Source organism: Mobula birostris, chromosome 5 (genome assembly GCF_030028105.1).
Source record: "Mobula birostris isolate sMobBir1 chromosome 5, sMobBir1.hap1, whole genome shotgun sequence".
Lineage (NCBI taxonomy): Eukaryota > Metazoa > Chordata > Chondrichthyes > Myliobatiformes > Myliobatidae > Mobula > Mobula birostris.
In genome coordinates this window covers 13,691,048-13,713,005 of record NC_092374.1, presented here as the reverse complement: position 1 = coordinate 13,713,005, position 21,958 = coordinate 13,691,048, and the positions used below count along the sequence as shown (strand labels likewise).

At 46.0% G+C, this 21,958-nt stretch overlaps 1 protein-coding gene across 5 annotated transcripts in view; it reads right to left on the bottom strand.

The window, feature by feature from the left end:
• LOC140197554 (microfibrillar-associated protein 3-like) overlaps nt 1-21,531 on the bottom strand; it is a 59,793-nt gene extending 38,262 nt beyond the window's left edge. Inside the window, exons 1-2 of one of the 5 annotated variants that reach the window (XM_072257648.1) lie at nt 21,137-21,217; nt 13,413-13,555 (exon numbers count right to left, since the gene is read on the bottom strand). Coding sequence is in view for 1 of the 5 variants with exons in the window: in XM_072257650.1 (XP_072113751.1) it covers nt 21,137-21,374 (238 nt within the window). In the remaining 4 variants the exon portion in view is untranslated. Of the gene's footprint in view, nt 1-4,554; nt 4,999-13,412; nt 13,556-21,136 lie in introns of those variants that run through there. The other 4 variants (XM_072257650.1, XM_072257649.1, XM_072257647.1 and 1 more) reach the window with 4 other exon arrangements.
• Nucleotides 21,532-21,958: the final 427 nt, after the last annotated feature.

Genomic DNA, 21,958 nt, shown 5'->3' with positions numbered 1-21,958 from the left:
GAGACACCGGTGATGGCTGTGTGCCGCTGGATTGCGTGTTGGGTTGGGAGCAGGCCCCTCCCAACAGTGCTGCCCTCCAGTGTTTGCTCCCGGGAAGACAGGCTGGATTGCGTTTGTCTGCAGGAGGTGAGAAATGGGCACGGCTTATTCGTGCAAAACAGTGGTCCAGGCCAGCAGCCATGCTCCATAAATCTACAGGCCATGACACTCAGGGACTTGGGCTATATTATTATTTTTTATATTTTATGTAACTATGTTTTTCTGCTATAATTATATGAGCTATGCGTGCTGTGTAAGACTGTTGGTATTATGATTTACACCTTGGCCCCAGTGGAATCCTGACTCGTTTGGCTGTATTCCTGTGTATGGCTGAGTGATAGTTAAACTTGAACTTGAAATAGAAGCGTGAAGGATACTTGGACTGATACATGGTTAGAAAATGTCTCAAACGATACGGACCAAATATGGGCAAATGGTCAGCTTTGGTACATTGAGCAAGAAGGCCCATTTCTGTGCTGTGCTGTCTGGTGCTAAATGTTTCCCAGCATTCTGTTTTTATTTTATCAGCCAGTTATCCACCAGCTTATCTACATCTCCTTGAAGTCTATTATTATCCTCTGCACAGTTCACTAAGCTTCCAAGTTTCTTATCGTCGTAAGTACGCTGTGCACTGTCAAGTCCAGCCTTCAACATGTAGCTAAGTAAAACAGTGGTCCCAAAACTGCACAGAGCACTCCCTTCCAAGTCCAATATTGATCCACTATGACACTCAGTTCTGGAGAGGGTCCAGAGAAGATTCACAGGATATTCATCAAGCTCCTTCGCTCCATTCGCCACAAAAGCAGCATCTTCCGGTGTCTAAGAATTTCGGTTCAACTTCTCACCTCAACACGTCAATCCAAGGCCTCCCCTGCTACCCAGATGTGACCAAACTCAAGAATGAAGGAGCAACATCTCATATTCTGTCTGGGTAGCCTCCAATCTGATGACATGAAAATCAATTTCTCCAATTTCAGTATTTTCTGTCCCCCCCCCTTCACTCACTTCCCTCTTCTCTTTTTCCATTCCCCCTTCTGATTACACCCTCACCTCTTCTCCTCACCTACATATTACCACCTTCTAATTTCCCTCCTCCTCCTTCCCTTTCTCCCATGGTCCACTCTGTTCTATCAGATTCCTTCTTCTTCAGTCCTTTACCTCTTTCACCTATATCCCCTCCCAGCACCTTAGTTCCTCTCCTCTTCCCTACCTACCTACCTTCCCTTACCTGTTCTCAACAATCACCTGCCAGCTTGTACTCCTGCTCTTCCCACCACCTTCTTATTCAGGTGCCCGGCCCCTTCCTTTCCAGTCCTGATGAAGGTTCTCAACCTGAGACCTTGACTGTTTATTCCCCACCATAGATACTGCCTGACTTGCTGAGTTCCTCCGCCATTTTGTGTGTGTAATTCACGTGATTTTGCCTGACTGGAGCTTGACAGTGCAGGCACGACCTGGACAGCGTGGGTTTGTTTCCCCGAGAGCAGAGGAGCCTGACGGATTGACAGAGGTTTATAAAACACTGAGCTGGATAGACAGGGTGGACAGTAAAAATCCATTTCTACTGACATGGGTGTCTAAACAAGAAGGCCCGAGAGCGTATCAAAGTGACTGGGCCATGGGTCCAAGAGCGAGGAATGGCTGAGGTTTGAACTATTTAAGCACTGGGCCGGATTGAAAAGGTCAGAGTGTCTGGGCCAGAGGTGAGGAACTGGCCGTTTCAGCTCACTGCACCACGAGGCTTACACGTCTCTGTGCTGAACTCAGACTGCAGTGACGACTGACTTTGCGTCTGTGGACTCACTTTCGTGAACTTGCGTTTGTTTGTTTGGGTGTTTGACGGTCGTCTTTTTAACGGGTTCAATTGGATGTCTTCGTTTTGTGACTGCTTGTAAGGAGATGAATCTTACCTTGATAATAAATGTACTTTGACTTTGATAAGTTTAAACTTCACTGCCATTGAAGTAGAAGAATGAGAGGGGACTTTATTCAGACATACAGTACTATGCAAAAGTCTTAGGCACATATATATTTATATAGAAAGGGTGCCTAAGACTTCTGCGTAGTACTGTATTTGTCACCGTAGAGCGGAGAGCGAGTTTGTAAATCTGGCGGGAGCAAACAATTTTAGGAATGGTGAGGGTGGAGCGCTGCAGGAAGGGTGACAGAGAAGGAATGCCAGGGGTGGGTGCAGAAACACCCAGCCCTGAGACACCAGGAAATGTCATTTGATTCCAAGCAATTGGTTTATTGATCATTGCAGAATGTTTCACCGGTGCTTCCCACTCCCTCCCCTCTCCCTTCCCCTTTTCCCAACCATGATTCCCCTCTCCCTGCCCCCTTCCCACTCTCAGACCACTATAGAGACCCACATCAGAATCAGGTTTATCATTTGGTTTTTTTTTGCACCCTAGCTAAGTATATGTGCCTAAGACTTTTACACTGTACTGTATGAGATCTGACGGGGACTTGACAGGGTAAGTGTTGGGGATGTGTTAACTACTGAGACAGTCTGGAACAAGAGGACAAAGCTGCAAAATAAAGGTCAGTCATTTAGTACTGCAGTACAGGCCCTTCCAATGGGGTTCCAGCCTTGAAAACTGTTCACAACCCCAACAGTTCACAAGTGGGAAAGGAGATTGTCAAACGAGTTCAAACACAGGAAGAAGCTACCTGCAACCCCATACAAGTTGGCATGTCTCTCCCTCCCCCATGTTCAAGTTCAAGTGTGTTGTCATTCAAACGTACAAGTGTATACAGCGAAATGAAACAACACTCCTCTGGGAGCAAGGTGTAAAACACAATGCGTATATCACATACAGCACATAAAATAGTACTAACAAGTAAAAAGGCTTTCTGTGGATGGCATAACTTGCATATACAACACATAGTTAAATATACAACTATATGACTGTTTCTTGTACTGGGTGCTAGCAGGATGTTCAGGAGTCTCAGAGCCTGGGGGAAGAAGCTGTTAACAAGCCAAATAGTCTTTGCTCCTATACTGCGATACCTTCTGCCTAACAAGAAGTCAAAGAGACTGGGTGACAGACCGGAGTTGTCCTGAGGACTCTGGTGTATGTTCTGGATGAGAGGGAGAGAGACCCCCAGTGATGTCTCCCAAGTTTCACTCACATGTACATATGTGAGTCCAGGTGCTCATGACCTGAGTATGGCCGGTACATAGAGAGTTCTTCACACAGAGGGTGGTGAAGCTGTGGAATTCTCTGCCTCGGAGGGTGCTGGAGGCTGAATCCTTGGGAGCATTGCAAGTCGAGGTGGATAAATCGTTGGTAGATGAACAGAGGATTTTGAAGGAAGGATACAACAGAAAGGCTGAGTCCTGCATAGATCGCACTGAAAGGTGAGGCAGGTTCAGGGATCTGATATCCCACTCCTGCTCCTACTTCCTTGTGGAATATTACTTCCCTGGTTCTGATGAGGGGTCTCAGATATGAACTATCAACTCTATTTTTCTCTCTCCACAGATGCTGTCTGACTTGTTGAGTCTTTCCTGCATCTTCTGTTGCTATTTTAGATTTCCATCATCTGCGTGTTTTCTTTTTTTCTTTTCTCTTTGCTTTGTAATTGCACCCCCCCCCACCCTCCACACAACGTGTTTACATGCTTATGGGCTTGCTTTTTGAGATTTTGAGGGATATATAGATATATATAATACATACACAGAGAGTGTGTAGCGAAGCAGGTTGAGAGGTGACTTGATAGAGGTGTACAAGACGATAAGAGGTTTGAGTCAAACGAACAGCCAGAGACTTTGCCCCAGGGTGGAAATGGCTAATAGGAGAGGCAATAATTTTAAGGTGATTGGAGGAAAGGATAGGAGGGGGATAACGTCAGTGGTAAGTTTATTACAAAGGGAATGTTACGTCTGTGTAACGCACTGTTAGTGGAGATAGAGGCAAGTACATCAGGGACATTTAGGAAACTCTTAGCTGAGCACAGGGATGATAGAAAAATGGAGGTCCGCGTAGGAGCGAAGTGTGAGATTGATCTTTGAGTAGGTGAAAAGGTTGTAGGCCGATGGTCCCGTGCTGTTCTGTAGTGCTCTGTGTTACGGTATATGTAGATACAATACTGTATGTAGATCTGATAAACATTGTCGAACTTAAGCCACGCATCATAACACTAATATAAGAACACTACACTAAATGTAACTGATATCGATTATATGAGAGGCATATGATATATGATCGAACTATTAAAAGTGCTGAATATAATGGTATTGATTATGTCAAAGATTTGCATTGACGGGACGCTTAAAGGCGCCATGTGTTCTAAGTAGTAAGGATATATAACGTGTAAGAAATATACTGGAAACGTTAGAACTACAGATCCCTTCTCTCCGCGTACTGCAATGAACCAGGTTACGTTGCGGGGGTGTTACTGTGTGCGGGGAGCCGAGGCTCCCCACTCTCTCACACTCTACGCGAGTCGATAGAAGGGGTAGCAGGTATCGCCGACTGGGAAACTGGCAGGAGCTGTTTCCACACTCACCCAGACGATCAGTGTCCTCTGGCGCTCCACTTTGCCCTCTCCACCGAGCTTCGCAATGGCAGTTTCCTCTAGGACTCGGATTGTTCCCTGTCCGTTCCCCTTTCAAGGCACTTATTGAGCATTTGCTATCATCGTTTTACAAAAAGGAATATTTAAAACAAGATATCCTTGGGTTTCCTAACTCCGATCCTGCCGGGCTGTACACCTTTTCATTTCATCTGTGCTAATCTGCATTTCTGCACTGAAGAACCCCCGCCTCTCCATTCCCCTGCAACCCTATCCGCTCGCCCCTCTCAGCCGGCCGGAGAGCGTCTGTCCCACTGGTCCGAGGTTTGCAAGGTGACTGACGGCTCCGAGGAGCCGCTGCACTGACGGAACAGTCAGCCCGGTCGCCCGGGACGCTGTGTAAAATCATCGCCAACTTCAGCTGGTAGCCGGGAGCCGGGCCGCCCCGCAGCCTGGATGGCGTAAGAGCGCGCTGCACGCACTGCGTTGCCCACCGCCGTCCACCCCCTCCACCCAGGGATCTGAATAATTCAATTAACTTGGCTTTTCCCCCTCACCACCCCGACACCCCTTCTCTTCCAATCACCCCGGAGGCTGTGTAAAGTAAAACCCTTTTCAGTTCAATAAAGTGGGCGACTTCTTGCTCAGGATTCGGAATTAATGATGAAAAAGCAAGATAGAATTGTTCATATTGTTTACCACACGCGAATGTCGCCAGTAAAACAGAGTTTATTAACCGTCCCTAATTGGTCTTAAAACTTACTAAGTACAGCCTTTAAGTGCTTTTCAGGCTGAGAACGGACTAGAATCCCCCACACCCAAAAAAAAGTAGCAGAAATAAAGGCACTAAACCCTTCATACCCGTCCTGCCATCCGGTATAGAAACATAGAAAACCTACAGCACAATACAGGCCCTTCGGCCCACAATGCTGTGCCGAACATGTGCTTACTTTAGAAATTACCTGGGGTTACCCATGGCCCTCTACTTTTCTAAGCTCCATGTACCTATCCAGGAGTCTCTTGAAAGACCCTATTGTATCCGCCTCCACCACCATCTCCGGCTGCCCATTCCATGCACTCACCACTGTCTGCATACGCTGACATCTCCTCTGTACCTACTTCCAAGCACATTAAAACTGTGCCCTCTTCTCCACTCTTCGGGACCTCCTACTGCTTTTAGCTATTGGCCCCTCGTTTAAGCTTCACCCCCTTTCACCTTTTCTTACTCTCTGTAGGAGAGTCTACATTTATTAGTCCTAATCTTTATCTTTGTAAGAATATATTTACTATGAACCCTTTTGAATCTCGAGATGTTCATGGATCAGGGCACCCTGAAGAGATACGGCTCCAAATACGGCAGATACAGCAAGGTTCCGGAGGACTGGAAGGTCGCAGATGTAGTTCCGCTGTTTAAGAAAGGAGGGAGGCAGTAAAAAGAAAATAACAGACCTATTAGTCTGACATCGCTAGTTGGAAAGTTATTGGAGTCAATCCTCAAGGACAAGGTTATGAAATACCTTGAGGTGCATGACAAGATAGGCCCAAACCAGCGTGGCTTCATGAAGGGAAGGTCCTGTCTCACCAACCTATTGGAATTTTGTGAGGTAATCTCAAATAACATTGACAAGGGAGAGGCTGTGGATGTTGAGTATTTGGATTTTCAAAAGGCCTTCGATAAGGTGCCACATATGAGGCTGCTTAATAAGATGAGAGCCCATGGAATTACAGGAAAGATATTGGAATGGGTCGAACATTGGCTGATAGGCAGAAAGCAAAGGGTGGGAATAAAGGGATCCTATTCTGATTGGTTGCCGGTTACTAGTGGTGTTCCACAGGGGTCGGTGTTGGGGCTGCTTCTTTTTACGATGTATATCGATGATTTAGATTAAGGATTAAATGCTTTTATGGCTAAGTTTGCGGATGACACCAAGACAGGTGGAGGAGCAGGAAGTGTTGAAGAAACGGAAAGGTTGCAGAGAGACTTGGTCAGTTTAGGGCAGTGGGCAAAGAAATGGCAGATGAGATACAATGTTGAAAAATGTATGGTTGTACATTTTGGAAGAAAAAGAAATCGGGCAGATTATTATTTAGATGGGGAGAAAATTCAAAAATCGGAGGTGCAAAGGGACTTAGGGGTCCTCATGCAGGATACCCTAAAGGTTAACCACCAGGTTGGATTGGCAGTAAGGAAAGCGAATGCTATGTTGGCATTCATTTCAAGAAGAATAGTGTATAAGAGTAAGGAGATGTTGATGATGCTCTATGGGGCACTGGTGAGACCTCATTTGGAATACTGTGTGCAGTTTTGTGCCCCCTATCTTAGAAGGGATGTACTGATGTTGAAGAGAGTTCAGAGAAGATTTACGAGGATGATTCCTGGAATGCAGGGGCTAACATATGAGGAGCATTTGTCAGCTCTTGGACTGTATCCATCAGAGTATAGAAGAATGAGAGGGGATCTCAGAAACATTTAAAATGTTGAAAGGGTTGGACAGAGTCAATATGGAAAGACTGTTTCCCTTGGTGGGTGAGTCCAGGACAAGAGGCCACAGTCTTAAAATTAGAGGGTACTGTCATGGTCCGGATCGGGGTCCCGTTAAATTTAGCTTGCTTATGTTATGATCTGGACCGTTGATTCCCTGTTTTCCCATGTCCCTCGACTTTGGTGATTAGAGGCAATTAACACTCGGCTGAACCGGTAGTTTATAGTCTCCGGCTTTCAGCCGTTCGGTGCGGGAGCGTCTGCAAAGTCACGGCGTGCCAATATCATCTGGCCGGAGCAAGCCTTGTCTCTGCCCGAAGTGAGTGTCGGTAATTTGCTTTTCCTCACCGGAGCGAGCCTGTCCAGCTACCTCGCCGAAGCAGGACTGCAAAGTTTCCTCATCAAAGTGGGTCCGTCAGTTAACCTGCCGGAGGGAATCAAGAACCGCTGTCTACTGTTCCCGGACCGAGTCGAGAGCTTGACACTACCCGGAGGTTCCAAGCACCGGCGGCATCCAAGTACCACGTCCTGCTCCTGGTGGCGTTCAAGTACCATGTCAAGTCCTGGCCCTGGTGGCTTCCCAGTTCTGAGTCTAGTCCTGGCCCTGGCAGTCTGTGATTCCTGTCCTATCCCCTTGTCTGAATCCCTTCTCTGCCCCTCTCGCTTCTAGCCCTCGTCTGCAGCCCTCGCCTGCACTTCGGTCTAGTTCCATCACCGGAGCTAGATAAGTACTGTCTGGTGTTCATTCGTGCTGGTCTTGTCTTGTCTTGTCCTCGCCTCCGTGGGGTATGTCTGGTCGTCTTGCCGTTGCCCCGCGGGGAGTCGTGTCTTGTCTTGTCCTCGCCTCCATGGGGTAAGTCAAGCCGTCTTGCCGTTGCCCCGCGGGGAGTCGTGGCTTGTCGTGTCTTGTCCTCGCCTCCGTGGGGTAAGTCAGGCCGTCTTGCCATTGCCCCACAGAGGGTCATGAGTCCTGGCCCTATGTCCTGTACCCAAGGAGGGGTCCTGGCTCTCTGTTCTGTGTGCGAGTCCTGGCCCTACGTCCCGTACCCAAGGAGGGGTCCCGGCTCTCTGTTCTGTGTGTGAGTCCCGGCCCTATGTCCTGAACCCAAGGAGGGGTTCCGACTTTGTTTTCTGTGTATGTGTCCATGGTTCCATGTACCTGCCCCGCCGAGACCAAGGCTCTGTGTTCCCATGTTCCTCCTCTCCCTAGCCCATGTCATGTCCTTGGTTCTGGGGTCCGAGCCCGAGGCAAGAGCCAGGTACTGGGTCCTTGCCCAGTCTCTGGCTCGGAGTCCATACCCTAGCCTCTTCATATCTCCTCTAGCTCTGTGAGCCGATTCCGAGTCCAAGCCCAGACCCTTGGTCCCAGCCTAGTCGTAGTCCTGAGTCCTTGTCCAGTTCGCAATTTCCTGTCCTGCCTTGCTCTCCTGGTATCGAACAATAAACTAAATCTAAGTAACCTCTCAAGATGTGTCTTGCATTTGGGTCCACCCTTGCTCCCAATGCCCCGCCATTGTGACAGGTACCCATTTAAAACAGAGGTGAGGAGAAATTTTTTTAGCCAGAAGGTCGTGGATCTATGGAATTCATTGCCACATACAACTGTGGAGGCCCGATCATTGAGGGTGTTTGTGGAGGAGATTGATAGGTATCTAATTAGTCAGGGTATCAAGGGATATGGGGAAAAAGCCGGAAATTCGAACTAGATGGGAGAATAGCTTAGCTCATGGAGGAGTGGCAGAGCAGACTTGATGGGCCGAATGGCCTACTTCTACTTTGTCCTGTGATCTTGTGAAAACAGGCTTTCAGCTCACAGAGTTCATAAAAACTTTCAACCATCCATTCAACAATATATGATATACTAAATCATTATTATATAATGTGAACAGAAGCAGTCTCAACACTGAACCCTGTGGCATACCATTAGTCACCAGCAGCCCCTCTTATTTCAACTCTTCGCCTCCTGCAAATCGTCTATCCACGCTGGCATCCTTCCTGTAATTCCACGGGCTCTTCTCTTGCTAAGCAGCCTCACTTGCGGCACCTCGTCAAAGGACTTATGAAATTCAAAAACACAACACCCACCAATTCTCAACCCTGCAGGTTATTTCCTCAAAAAATTCCAACAGATTTGTCAAGCAAGATTATGCCTCTACAATCTCTTCAGCTACCACTTTCAGAATTCTGGGGTGTAGTCTATCTGGTCCAGGTGACTTGTCCACCATCAGATCTTTCAGCTTCCCAAACACCTTTTCCTTAGTAGTAGCAACGACATTAACTTCTGCCCCCTGATTCTATGTCCTATGTCCTATGAAAGTTAATTGCCGAATTTGCAAAGGAACTCACTTTGGTTTACTTTATCATTGAGTATAGCCATTCTAAAAGATCTTTTCTGAGATTTAAAACTACAGGTACACCATGGAATTTAAGTCACTGAACTAGTGCATTGGTCAAATTATCCAGAGATGTGAGTTCAAATCCCACCATGGGTGGACAACTTAACTACAGATAATCACATTTCAGAATCAGAATCAGAATCCTTTATTATCGCCAAGTATGTGGACACATACAGGGAATTTGATGCCGCTTTCCCTGAGCTCTCGCTGTACAGAATCAAAAAGCAAACAAAACCATAGTGCAAATAATCGTGAACTATATACAATGAGGTATACCTGTGTATGTACAGGTGGACTTGGTTTATAATAGATTAAAATTCAAGTGTTCATAAGATTGATGGCATACGGAAAGAATATCAGCATTTAGAATTAAAAGCTGGTATTAGTAAAGCTAATATGCATACAGTACTGTACACATATATACAGCCAGGGTTTTGTATGGTACAGTATTTATCAACGCAGAGAGGAGAGCCATTTTGTAAATCAGAAAGGAGCAAAGGATGTTGGGAATGGCAAGGGAGGAGCACATGGGAGGGCTGTGTGGCAGGTGGCAGAGAAGGAGTGCCAGGGGTGGGTAAAGACACACCCTGTCCTGCATCACCTAGCAAGGCCATTTGATTCCAAACAACTGGTTTATAGATTATTACAGAATCCTCTCTGGTGTTTCCCACTCTCTCCCATCTCCCTTCTCCTCTTCTCAACCATGTTTCCCCTCTCCCTGCCCACTGCCAACTCTCAGTCCACAATAGTCACCCATATCAGAATCAGGTTTATCATCACTCATACATGTCATAAAATGTTGTTTTTTGTGGCAGCAGTACAATGCAATACCTAAAATTACTACAGTACTGTACAAAAGTCTTAGGCACCCTCGCTATATATATATGTGCCTAAGACTTTTGCACAGCACCGTACGTGATGGGCAAGATATGAGATTAGGTTGGGAAACTATTTTTCATCCAGCACAGACACGTTGGACTGAAGTCCATTAGGTTTATATATTTTCTCAGACTCAGCCACTTTGCTGGGTCTACAGTCGAGGATGGCAGATTCCCTTGCCATCAGTGAAGTGTTGCAACTGAGAGTCAGTCATTTCATAATTAGCTTTACTAATTCTTCTTTCTTCTTTTGCCCATTATACCGCTGGCATTTTGGGCAGCAATGAAGGTCCTCCATCTCTGGCAGCGTTCACAGCTTCCTTCAGCGTGTCGGTAGCTTCCTCTCAATTTACTGTCAGATGCTCCATCATCTGAGATGCTCCAGCATATTGTTTGTCGCTTTAACACTATGGCCCCTGGTTTTTGTGCTCATCCTCAGCTCAGCATTGAACTCAATGTCCGACTGCCTTAGGGATTCCAGCTCTGGATTTTCCCTCGGGGTTTGTTCCCCAAGGAGAATAGATTATGAAGACACACAGTCCTCTTTTATTGTCATTTAGCAATGCATGCATTAAGAAATGATACAATATTTCCTCTGATGTGATATCACAAAACACAGGGCAGACCAAGACTGAAAAAACTGACAAAACCACATAATTATAACATATAGTTACAACAGTGCAACAATACCATAACTTGATGAAGAAGTCCATGAGCACAGTAAAGTTCAAAGTCTCTCAAATGTCCCACATCTCATGCAGACAGGAGAAGGAAGGAAAACTCTCCCCGCCATGCCCGACCACGGTCCGTCTCTGAGGCACCTGAAAACTTCGAGCCTCCGAATCAGCTCTCCGACACTGAGTACTGAGCGCCATCTCTGTCCGAACGATTCGACCTCAATCTCAGTCGCCAACAGCAGGCAAAGCCGGGGGTTTTGAGGCCTACCCTCCGGAAGATTCCCGACCACGCAGTAATGACAGCAGCGAACGAGCGTTTCAGAAATTTCTCCAGATGTTCCTCTGTGCTTTCACGTCCGTCTCCATCAAATCAGAATTGTCCACGGCCCCTATTTAACGGATACGATATCATTTTTCACCGGAGGGCTGCGCACGCGCAGGGCACTGCTCTCTCTCCTCCTGGGGAATCTAGGAGAATGAGGGGGGATCTCATAGAAACATTCTGAATGTTAAAAGGCCTGAACAGATCAGATATGGCAAAGTTATTTCCCATGGTAGGGGGGTCTAGGACAAGAGGGCACAGCTTCAGGATTGCAGGGCGTCCATCTAGAACAGAGATGCGGAGAAATTACTTTAGTCAGAGGGTGGTAAAACTGTGGGGTTTGTTGCCGTGAGCGGCTGTGAAGGTCAAGTCATTGGGTGCATTTAAGGCAGAGATAGATAGGTTCTTGATTAACCAGGACATCAAAGGGTATGGGGAGAAGGCAGGGGAGTGGGGATGACTGGAAGAATTGAATCAGCCCATGATTGAATGGCAGAGCAGACTCGATGGGCTGAATCGCCAACTTCTGCTCCAATATCTTATGGTCTTTCTTCCCCATGAGTGGAGATAGTCGCAAGGCAGTGGAAGTTTGAGATCAGATTTTTCTTTCTCCTAGATGAGTGCCAACCACATCTCATGAGCCCCATCTACCCGAAGCAGCTGGTTTTAAGGCACCAGTAACCCACCTTTGCCCCTTCTCCTGTCAGTAGAAATGATTCTGCAAGGCCTAGTGGCTAAGACACACGTGAAGGCCAGGAGCTGTTGTCAGAGGCTATTTGAGACACATGCCATTGGGAGCATTTAATAGGTTAGAGGGAGCTTGTCCCCATTACCACCCCCGGCTACAACATCCTTAAGAAACCTCAGCTAAGACTCCTAAATGCCTGTTCAGTTCAGGTGCAATCAGGGATGAGCAATAAGGCTTTGCCAATCTAATCCACATCCCATGAATGAGTAAAGTATTGAAAATTTGCAGATACTGGAAATCTTGAGCAACATACACAAAGTGGTGGACAAATTCAGCAAGTCAGGCAACATCTGTGAGGGGTATAAACAGTTGATATTTCAGCCCAAGACCCTTCATTTGGACTGTAAAGGAAGGGGGCAGGTGAAGGAGGGGGAGGAGGAGGAGTACAGATGGCAGGTGACAGGTGAGACCAGGCGCGGAGGAAGGTTGGCGGGTGGTGAATGGTGGATGAGGTAAGAAGCTGGAAGGTGATAGGTGAAGGAGGTAGAGGGCTGAAGAAGAATGAATCTGATAGGACAGGACAGTGGAGTAAAAGGTAGGAAGAGGAGAAGCAGTAGGAGGTGATGGGTAGGTCATAAGGACGGAAGAGGAGAGGATGCAAGGGCCACCAGAATGGGGAAGCAAAAAAGGGGGTTTGGGCAGGAAGAGGGTGAGTGAAATAAAACTGTGTTTTTCTGTTCATCACACTGTTGACACACATGCATGGGCAGGCTAGATATGAACCAAATCTACTTCACATCACTACTTAATCTTTTTACATTCATAGGAGCAGATGTCATGTTTGTGAACTGTAATGACCTCTGGAAGACAATGGAAGGGTCGACGATTCCTTCAATGTAGCAATGTAAGTCACTCTCTAACCAGAAGACCAGGCTCTGGGTACGTTGATCTTGGAGAGCATACCTGGATACCAGGGCTTGAAGGGTTAAAATAAGAGGCCAGTCTGCATGAGACGAACATGAATGTAAACGTTTGAGGGAGAGGTGATCTTAAAATAATGGGATTATTCATGGAGTAGAAACCAAGAGGCTCTCTGAGCACACATCCTACCAGCAGTCACATGCCCATTGGAACAAAAACATTAATCAGCAGCCTCACTGAGCCCTTTAGTACGCATTTACTTGGATTTTGCTTCATCCCAGGAGCCTTCCACTTAGATCGCTATACTCACAGGAGACAACTTTATTAATAGTTTCTAAAAACTAAGGTTCGAGTTTCATCTGTTAATTTTGTTACAGCTAGCAAGAGCTCAGAGAAGTATTTCTGTACTCCAATTAGTATAGCTCTAATTGACCCACCACTCCTTGTATGTCAGTCCTCTCTCTCAGGAATCAGTCTAGTGTACCTACTTTGTTGCAGACCCTTCAGGGCAAGAACTTCCTTCCTCAGATAAAGAGAACAAAGCTGCACGTAAAACGGACTGTGGTATGTACTGCTACAGCCAGTCCCTCTGGCTCCTGTACTCAGAATAACCAACGTACCATTTGCCTTCCTAAAAAGAGATTAGAGAGATTAGCTTCAGTTGTCACATGTGCATTGAAATAGAGGTACAGTGAAATGCATTGTATGCATCAATTCAAACCATCAAGGATTGCACCGGGGGGCGGGGGGGGGGACTGCAAAAGTGACCATGATTCTGGCAGTAACATAACATGCCTACAGCTTATCAACCCTAACCCATTCAGTACTGGGCACAAGACTTTGGCACATATATATAGCTAGGGTGCCTAAGACATTTGCACTGTAGTGTATTCATCAATGTGGAGCAGACAGCAAGTTTGTAAATCTGGCTGGAGAAAAGGATGTTGGGAGTGGCGAGGGTGGAGCGTCGTAGGAGGGGCATGAGACATCTGGCAGAGAAGGCGTGCTGGGGTGGGTGCAGACACACCCAGCCCTGAGACACCAGGGAAGGTGATTTGATTCCAAACAATGGGTTTATTGATCATTACAGAATGTCTCTCTGGTGCTTCCTGCTCCCTTCCCCTTTTCCCAGCTATGGATCCCCTCTCCCTGCCCCCTTCCCACTCTCAGTGCACAGCAGAGACCCATATCAGAATCAGGTTTATCATCACTCACACATGTCATGAAATTTGTTTTCCTTGCAACAGCACAGTGCAATACACAAAATTACTACAGTACTGTACACACACACACAAACACACACATATATATACACACTGTATATTCCTAAGACTTTGACACAGTACTACATACCCTCTGACATTTGCCATTTCTACTCTGGGAAAAAAGACTCTGACTGTCCACCCTATCTGTACCTCTCATAATTTTACAAACCTCTATCAGAATACTGCTCAGCCTCGGGTGCACCTGAGAAAGTAGCCCAAGCTTGTGGATCCCCTTGTCCAATCCACTCCCACCCCAGCTTTGACATAACCTGCAGACACACTGTATGTCAAGATTCAGAATCAGAATTATCAACTACTTCCCCTGGCACGTACACCACATACTCCATGAAAAGCTTATCCCTCGGGTTTCCATTAAAACCCGGGCAACACAGTAGCGTCACGCTGTTACGGTGCCAGCCACCCAGGTTTAAGTCCATGGTCTGTAAGGAGTTTGCAATGTTCTCCCCGTCACCTCACGGGTTTCCTCAGGGTGCTCCAGTTTCTTCCAAAGACGTACAGGTGAGTAGGTTTATTGGTCACATGTTGTGATTGGGCAGTGCGGGCTCTTTGGGCCTTCAGGATCTGATGCAAAGCTGTATCGCTAAATAAATAAAGATAATATAATCTCTACCCTCTCACTTTAAACCAACGTCCTCTCATTCCTGATCTAGGTGGAACTAGCTTCTCTGAAGTGTTGCACATCATAGCCTTTGAATTGGGCAGTCTATGAGACATTACGCTACAATGGGCCAGAGTCAACTGGGCACCTTAGTAGCACGATGCCATTATAGTTTGGGGCTCGGAGTTCAATTCCAACACCATCTGTAAGGAGTTTGTATGTCCTCCCCGTGAACGCGTAGGATTCCTCCGGGTGCTCCAGCTTCCTGCCGCATTCCAAAAACATACTGGCTAGCAGGCTAAATGGTCATTGTAAAATGTCCTGTGATTAGGCTAGTGTCAAATCAGGGGTTACTGGGCAGTGATGCTAGTTGGACCGGAAGAACTTACAAATATCTAACTTGTTTAATTGGCGATACATTCTGATGACAATTTTACAATAGCTGCTGGCCAGGAATGTCGCAATTCCTTCAACTTTGCCTGTGTACCAGTCTTGAAAGATGAATCTGCTATTGGGCGTTGACTAATCCCGTAATCTGACATGCCAAACTGGTAAGAATTAATAGAGCACTTTTCATTCCAGCCAATCAATCCTTTGCAATGTGGACATTGTAGTGAGTAAGGCAACCACTATCCAATCACACTCAGCCAACACCCAAAGAGCACAGCAGATAGATAGTCAATTATTTGGGTGTTGCCTGAGGAGATTCAGTGTTGGCCAAGACACTGGCGAGAACTCTCTGCTCTATCTTGATTAAAATCATGTGATCTTCCACTACCCAGCTGATAGAGATCAGTCTTCTTCTTAGATTATCCTTTGGCTCAAAGGTAACTTGTTTCCACTCCAGTCTCCTGAAGTCCCTTGATGGCCAATGCGGTGCATGAAGACTCTTCCAGAGATGGGCCAGCAAGTCCTTCACAGGGCAGCAGAATAGCTGGATTGTGAGGTCATGTGTTCCAATTACCAAGTGCTCCAAACAAAGTGACCCAATGTTCTCAGAGGGATCCTGGATGTTCTTTCTCTTCTTTCAGCAATCATGAACCTCTGACTCCCCGTTAAGAGGAAGCAGGTTCATGGGTTTGGTAAGTGACACAAAAGACACTGGTTATGAATAAGCACATTAACCATTTATTTACAGACAAATAGTAAAACATTCAACCAAATGTCTTATCCACTCTAAGTTGCAAAAACTACGACACTAAACACTCAGTAATACTTCAAACTCAACAGGTGCCTCATTAAGTCACAACTACAAAACTAAACATTCAGCAGATACTTGGCTAAGAGTATGTGTGGGCCTTCCCATATCTGCAGCACACTTTTCCACTGGTTCTTCAGCACTGGTCACGACCTCAGTGTGAAGAGGAGCCCCTGGAGACAAAGGAAGGCTTGCAAGTCTCTCGCATGTGTTATTCTTATATCCCTGAGGTGCCCAGAACTGGACACTGGTGCCATGGTAAGCAAGGCAACCAATGAGAAAGAGTTGGTGCATCCCTCGAAGGGCTCAATCAACAATTGGCACAGTTGTTGACCACAAGTAAACTATGCCACATTACACTCCCACATTGAATATTTCCGAAGAATTTTTGAAAACATCTGGGAAGCACTTTCTCAACCTCCAAGTAAACATTTGTTGCGATGTTGTTTGAAGTAGACTGCCCATTTTGGAGGTCTGGTACGTGACAGACAAACAATGTGATTTGTCCACTGGAGTAAACTGTGTGTAATTAGGACTTCAGAATGTTGGCAAGGGAGCAAACACTAATAGTGGTTCAATTAAACTGCCAGTGACCTTGGAGGATTCTGAAGAGAATTTATTGGTGGTTTCTATTTAGTACTTCGTGGTATATACTGTAGATGATTCGTGCCTCAGTAGCGTATCCAGGAGGGCAGGCTTTGCTACTGCCCTGTAGACCATAAGTTTTATGCCAGGCTTGAGGTGAACACCTTTCTCCTGAGGCAGCCAAAGACTATAAAAGTGTTGGTGAATGTCACCATTGATGTCCATCTTCACTGAGATGTGCCTCCCAAAATATTGTAGCGTGGGGTGGAAGACCTTTGTTCTGCAGAAGTTATGCATAAGGCCCATTTTACATACACTTGGGTGAACAAGATGACAGGGACTTGCAGCTCTGCTTCCGACTGCACACATACACAAGCACTGATTGCTTCCTACAGCCCAGTGAATGAGATCAAAGTGCCCTTGCTTCTGGAGTGGATGTTATGTAGATTCATGATTCAAGATCCAGTTTTTTTTAAAATTCCGTGTGCACTGTAACATACGGTGAAATGTGTCCTTTGCATTAACAGCTAACACACCCAAGGATATGCTGGGGGCAACCCGCCAGTGCCATCACACACCCTGGCGCTAATATAGCGTGCTCACCAAGTTCGGCAGAAAAGCCCGGAAGACACGAAGCAACAACAGCAGCACAAGCCCATTCTTCACTATCACCCACCCCTCCCACACACTACACACATACACCATCCTCTAACCCCAAGACAGTCCATCTTCTTCCCACTCCGACCTCCAGCAAACTCGGATTCGGTCGCAGGCACAGCAACAATGGGCGAACTACCCCAGTGGAACTGCAAAATTTCAAAGAAGACAGTCTTGGAATTAGAGAACTATGTATGTGTGTGTGGCTCTGATTAATGGGCTTCAACTTCCAGAATTTCAATTCAACCCTTGGGCCTCAATCCTCAGTATCAAACGCAAGAGTGATCAGCAGCTCTGGGGCTCCACAGGGGACTGTCTTGTCTCCCTTACTCTTCACCATTTACACCTCGAACTTCAACTACTGCACAGAGTCTTGTCATTTTCAGAAGTTTTCTGATGACTCTGCCATAGTTGGATGCATCAGCAGGGGAGATGAGACTGAGTACAGGGCTACGGTAGGAAACTTTGTCACATGGTGTGAGCAGAATTATCTGAAGCTTAATGTGAAAAAGACTAAGGAGCTGGTGGTAGACCTGAGGAGAGCTAAGATACCGGTGAACCCTGTTTCCATCCAGGGGGTCAGTGTGGACATGGTGGAGGATTACAAATACCTGGGATACGAATTGACAATAAACTGGACTGGTCAAAGAACACTGAGGCTGTCTACAAGAAGAGTCAGAGCCGTCTCTATTTCCTGAGGAGACTGAGGTCCTTTAACATCTGCCGGATGATGCTGAGGATGTTCTACGAGTCTGTGGTGCCCAGTGCTATCATGTTTGCTGTTGTGTGCTGGGGCAGCAGGCTGAAGGTAGCAGACACCAACAGAATCAACAAACTCATTCGTAAGGCCAGTGATGTTGTGGGGATGGAACTGGACTCTCTGACGGTGGTGTCTGAAAAGAGGGTGCTGTCCAAGTTGCATGCCATCTCGGACAATGTCTCCCATCCACTACATAATGTACTGGTTGGGCACAGGAGTACATTCAGCCAGAGACTCATTCCACCGAGATGCAACACAGAGCGTCATAGGAAGTCATTCCTGCCTGTGGCCATCAAACTTTACAACTCCTCCCTTGGAGGGGTCAGACACCCTGAGCCAATAGGCTGGTCCTGGACTTATTTCATAATTTACTGGCATAATTTACGTATTACTATTTATGGTTTTATTACTATTTAATTATTTATGGTGCAACTGTGACGAAAACCAATTTCCCCCCGGATCAATAAAGTAGGACTATGACTATAAGACCACCAATCACAGAACACCAGACCTCGAACTCTGGTCTTACCAATTCATGAAATCGGGGATGGTGGGGGGAGGGGGGAAGCTCATTGGACCTCATTCTATTTTGTTTGTAGGTTTCTGTTTCTGTGAGTAAGTTAAACGGTTTCCCCACTTACCCTGTAAATTAAATGTACTCCAGTAGAAAACAATTAAAAAAGCAAATGGTGTCTTGTATTGTGAGCAGATATCAGTGAAGAAACAAAGATATTTTACTGCATTTATAGAAGCTTATTACATTTACACATGGCTAAGGAAGCTCACCAACTTCTTCAGGAGGCTAAAGAAATTCAGCATGCCTGGGAGGGCCCTTACCAATTTTTATCAATACACGATAGAAGTGATCATATCTGGATGCATAACTGCTTGGTATGGCAACTGCTTTGCACGTGACTGCAGAGAGGTGTGGACACGGGATCTAGCCTCCCCTCAATGAACTTTGTCTGTACTTCCTGCTGCGTCAGTAAAGCAACCAACATAATCAAAGACCCCACCCAACCTGGACATTCTTTCTTCTCTGCTCGACCATCAGCTGGAAGATACAAAAGCCTGAAAGCAAATATCAGCAGGCTCAAGGGCAGCTTCGATCCCACCGTCATCAGATTCATGAACGGACGTCTTGTCTGTGAAGATGGACTCTTGGCCTCGCAATCTACCTGGTCAAAGTCTCGCACTTCACCATTTAGCTGCACTTTTTCGGTAGCTGTTACACTTTATTCTGCATTCTGTTATTGTTCCACCTCAACGCACTGTGTAATGATCTGATCTGTATGAACAGTATGAAAGACAAGTTTTCACTGTATCCTGGTACATGTGACAGTAATAAACCAGTAGCTTGGTGAGAATCTGCTTGGAGGAATGCAGGCAAATTTGATCTCCCTCCTTGACTGCCATTGAACAGTGAATGTTCCCAGACTTATTGGTATTTGGTATTGGTTTATTATTCTCACATACCAAGATACAATGAAAAGCTTTTGTTTGCCGACCATCCAGGCAGATTTTGCCACACGTTGTACATCAAGGTAGTAAAATGAAAGCACACGGTGCAGAATATGGTTTCACAGTGCATTGCAAGTAAACGGATAAAGTGCATGGGCCATGATGAGGTAGACTGGGGGATCACGACCAGTCTTTTAGCATATGAGAAGTTCATTCAACAGTTTGATAACAGTGGGTTAGAACCTATCCTTAAGGTTCGTGCTGTCAAATATTTGTATCTTTTGCCCGACTGAAGAGGGGTGAAGAGAGAATGCCCAGGATGGGAGGGGTCCTTGATTATATTGGCTGCTTTCCTGAGGCAGCGGCAGATGTAGATGGGTTCAATGGTGGGGGGGGGGGAGACGCCAACTCAGACCATGAGAGGCCTGCATCGGGCATTTTCATGCCTTACAAGGCGCAGATTGGAAGTCTGTGTGGGGCGCCACTCCTCGCACAGGCACTAGAGCAATGTGTGGTTAAGTGCCTTGCTCCAGGACACAAACATGCTGCCACAGCTGAGGCTCGAACTAGTGACCTTCAAATCACTAGATGAACGCCTTAACCACTTGGCCACATACCCGACAGAGGGGAGACTGATTATTGTGATGAATTAATGTGTTCTTTGACCAGAGGTTTTATTCTTCAGATCTGAGGATGTGAAATTAAGATGTCATGAAAATTTCTGATTGGGCTCAATAAACTCGACACAGGGAGGATGCTCTACTAGATGGGGTGCATTATGGGCCACGGTCTCAAACTACTGGGTGAGAGACTTAGGACTGAGGTGAGGAGAAATGTCCTTACTGAGAGGACGAAGAACCAGCGGCAGCCACTAAACACACGGCTGTAGAGCCCCATAAATATTTTTCAGGACACGAATAAATTTTAAATGCAACAGGCATCAAAGATTAACAGGGGAAGTTCTGAAATATGTTGAGGCAGATGATCAGTTATGTCTGTATTGAATGGCAGAGCAGGCTCAAAGAGCAAAATTACCTACTCTTGCTCCTTTTTCAATGTTTCTATGTGTCAGAGTCAGAGGCATGGAAACAGGCCCTTCAGCCCATCTCATCTATGCCTGCCTGAGCTAGTCCTATTTCTCTGCGTTTGGCCTGTATTCCGCTAAACCAGGGGTCGGCAACTTTTTTGCCTCTGTGGGCCGGATCGCGTATTAATGAGCCGACGGTGGGCCAGATAAATGCCATAAAAAACTTAAAATATGAGAATTATACATTTAAATACATCTAGTTATGTTTTGCCTCAGATTAATGAAAAACACACGCTTGAAAATCATTTGTGCTTAACCAAGCATGCCAATTGGTAATCAAAGAATTCAGTTTAGTTTTTCTGTCCCGCCATTGCTGGTGCCCCATCAGTTGTAATGACAATTAGCTTCGACGCATTAATTTTCATTTCTGACATCATTTTCAGCAAAGCTTCAAAAATGTCTGCTTCAGTAACAGTGTCCTTCATAGGAATTAATTGAATAAACTCTTCAAAAATGTTATAAGTTGAGGTCACTCTTCGCACAAACACTGCAAGTTGAGGGCAGTGTCTCTCAAGTCAGGCGCAATTTGGAAAAAAATCCAGGCACCCCCTTAAACAACTTTTAACATCTGCTGACATACCTTCAACTCTCCGTGTGATCGTTCTTGCTGACAGGCTGATAAGTGCAAATAAAGATTTCTTTTCAGGACAAACAATATCCACCACTGCCAGTAAACATTCTTTGACAAACTCTCCATCTGTAAAAGGCTTCATCTTTTCTGCAATACGTTTTGAGACTTCGTAGCCGGCACGGGTATTTCCTTCATTTCCACTGCTTTCTCGGCACTCCGCGTCTGCCTTCCTGCGTTCTGCATTCATTGCCGTTGGAATTTTTTTCTTCGATTTTATTTCGAGACGCGAGTTATTCAACAAGTATCGTAGCACATGTAAATATCTGGATATTCAGCGTGGATTTCTTGTTAAAACACAGTGTCGCTGTTTCTGTTTACAAATTTGAACGATTCCATCTGAAAACCTGCGTGTGCACGGAGAGTATCTAATACATATTAATCAGGTAGTCTGCCTTCCCGTCATTCGTATATCCCAGTGTTTGGTTTGGAACAAAATGGAACCTGGGGCCAGTGTAACAAGACGCCATGTATGTCCATTAGTGTGGTCGTGTGAAACACTCCGAATAAGGAAAAATCGCTCGCGGGTTGCCTACCCCTGCGCTAAACCTTTCCTGTTCATGAACATGTTGTAATTGTACCCCTCAGTACCACGCTTTGTGTGAGGAATTTGGCCCTTGGGTCCCCTTTAAATGGTTCCCCCTTTCTCCTTAATCTTGGTCGCTCTAGTTTTAGGCTCTACTACCCGGGGGAAAAGACTGTAGCCGTCCAGCTTATCCAAGTAAGTCATGATTTTATGAACTTCATCCCTCAGCCTCTTTCACTCCAGAATTA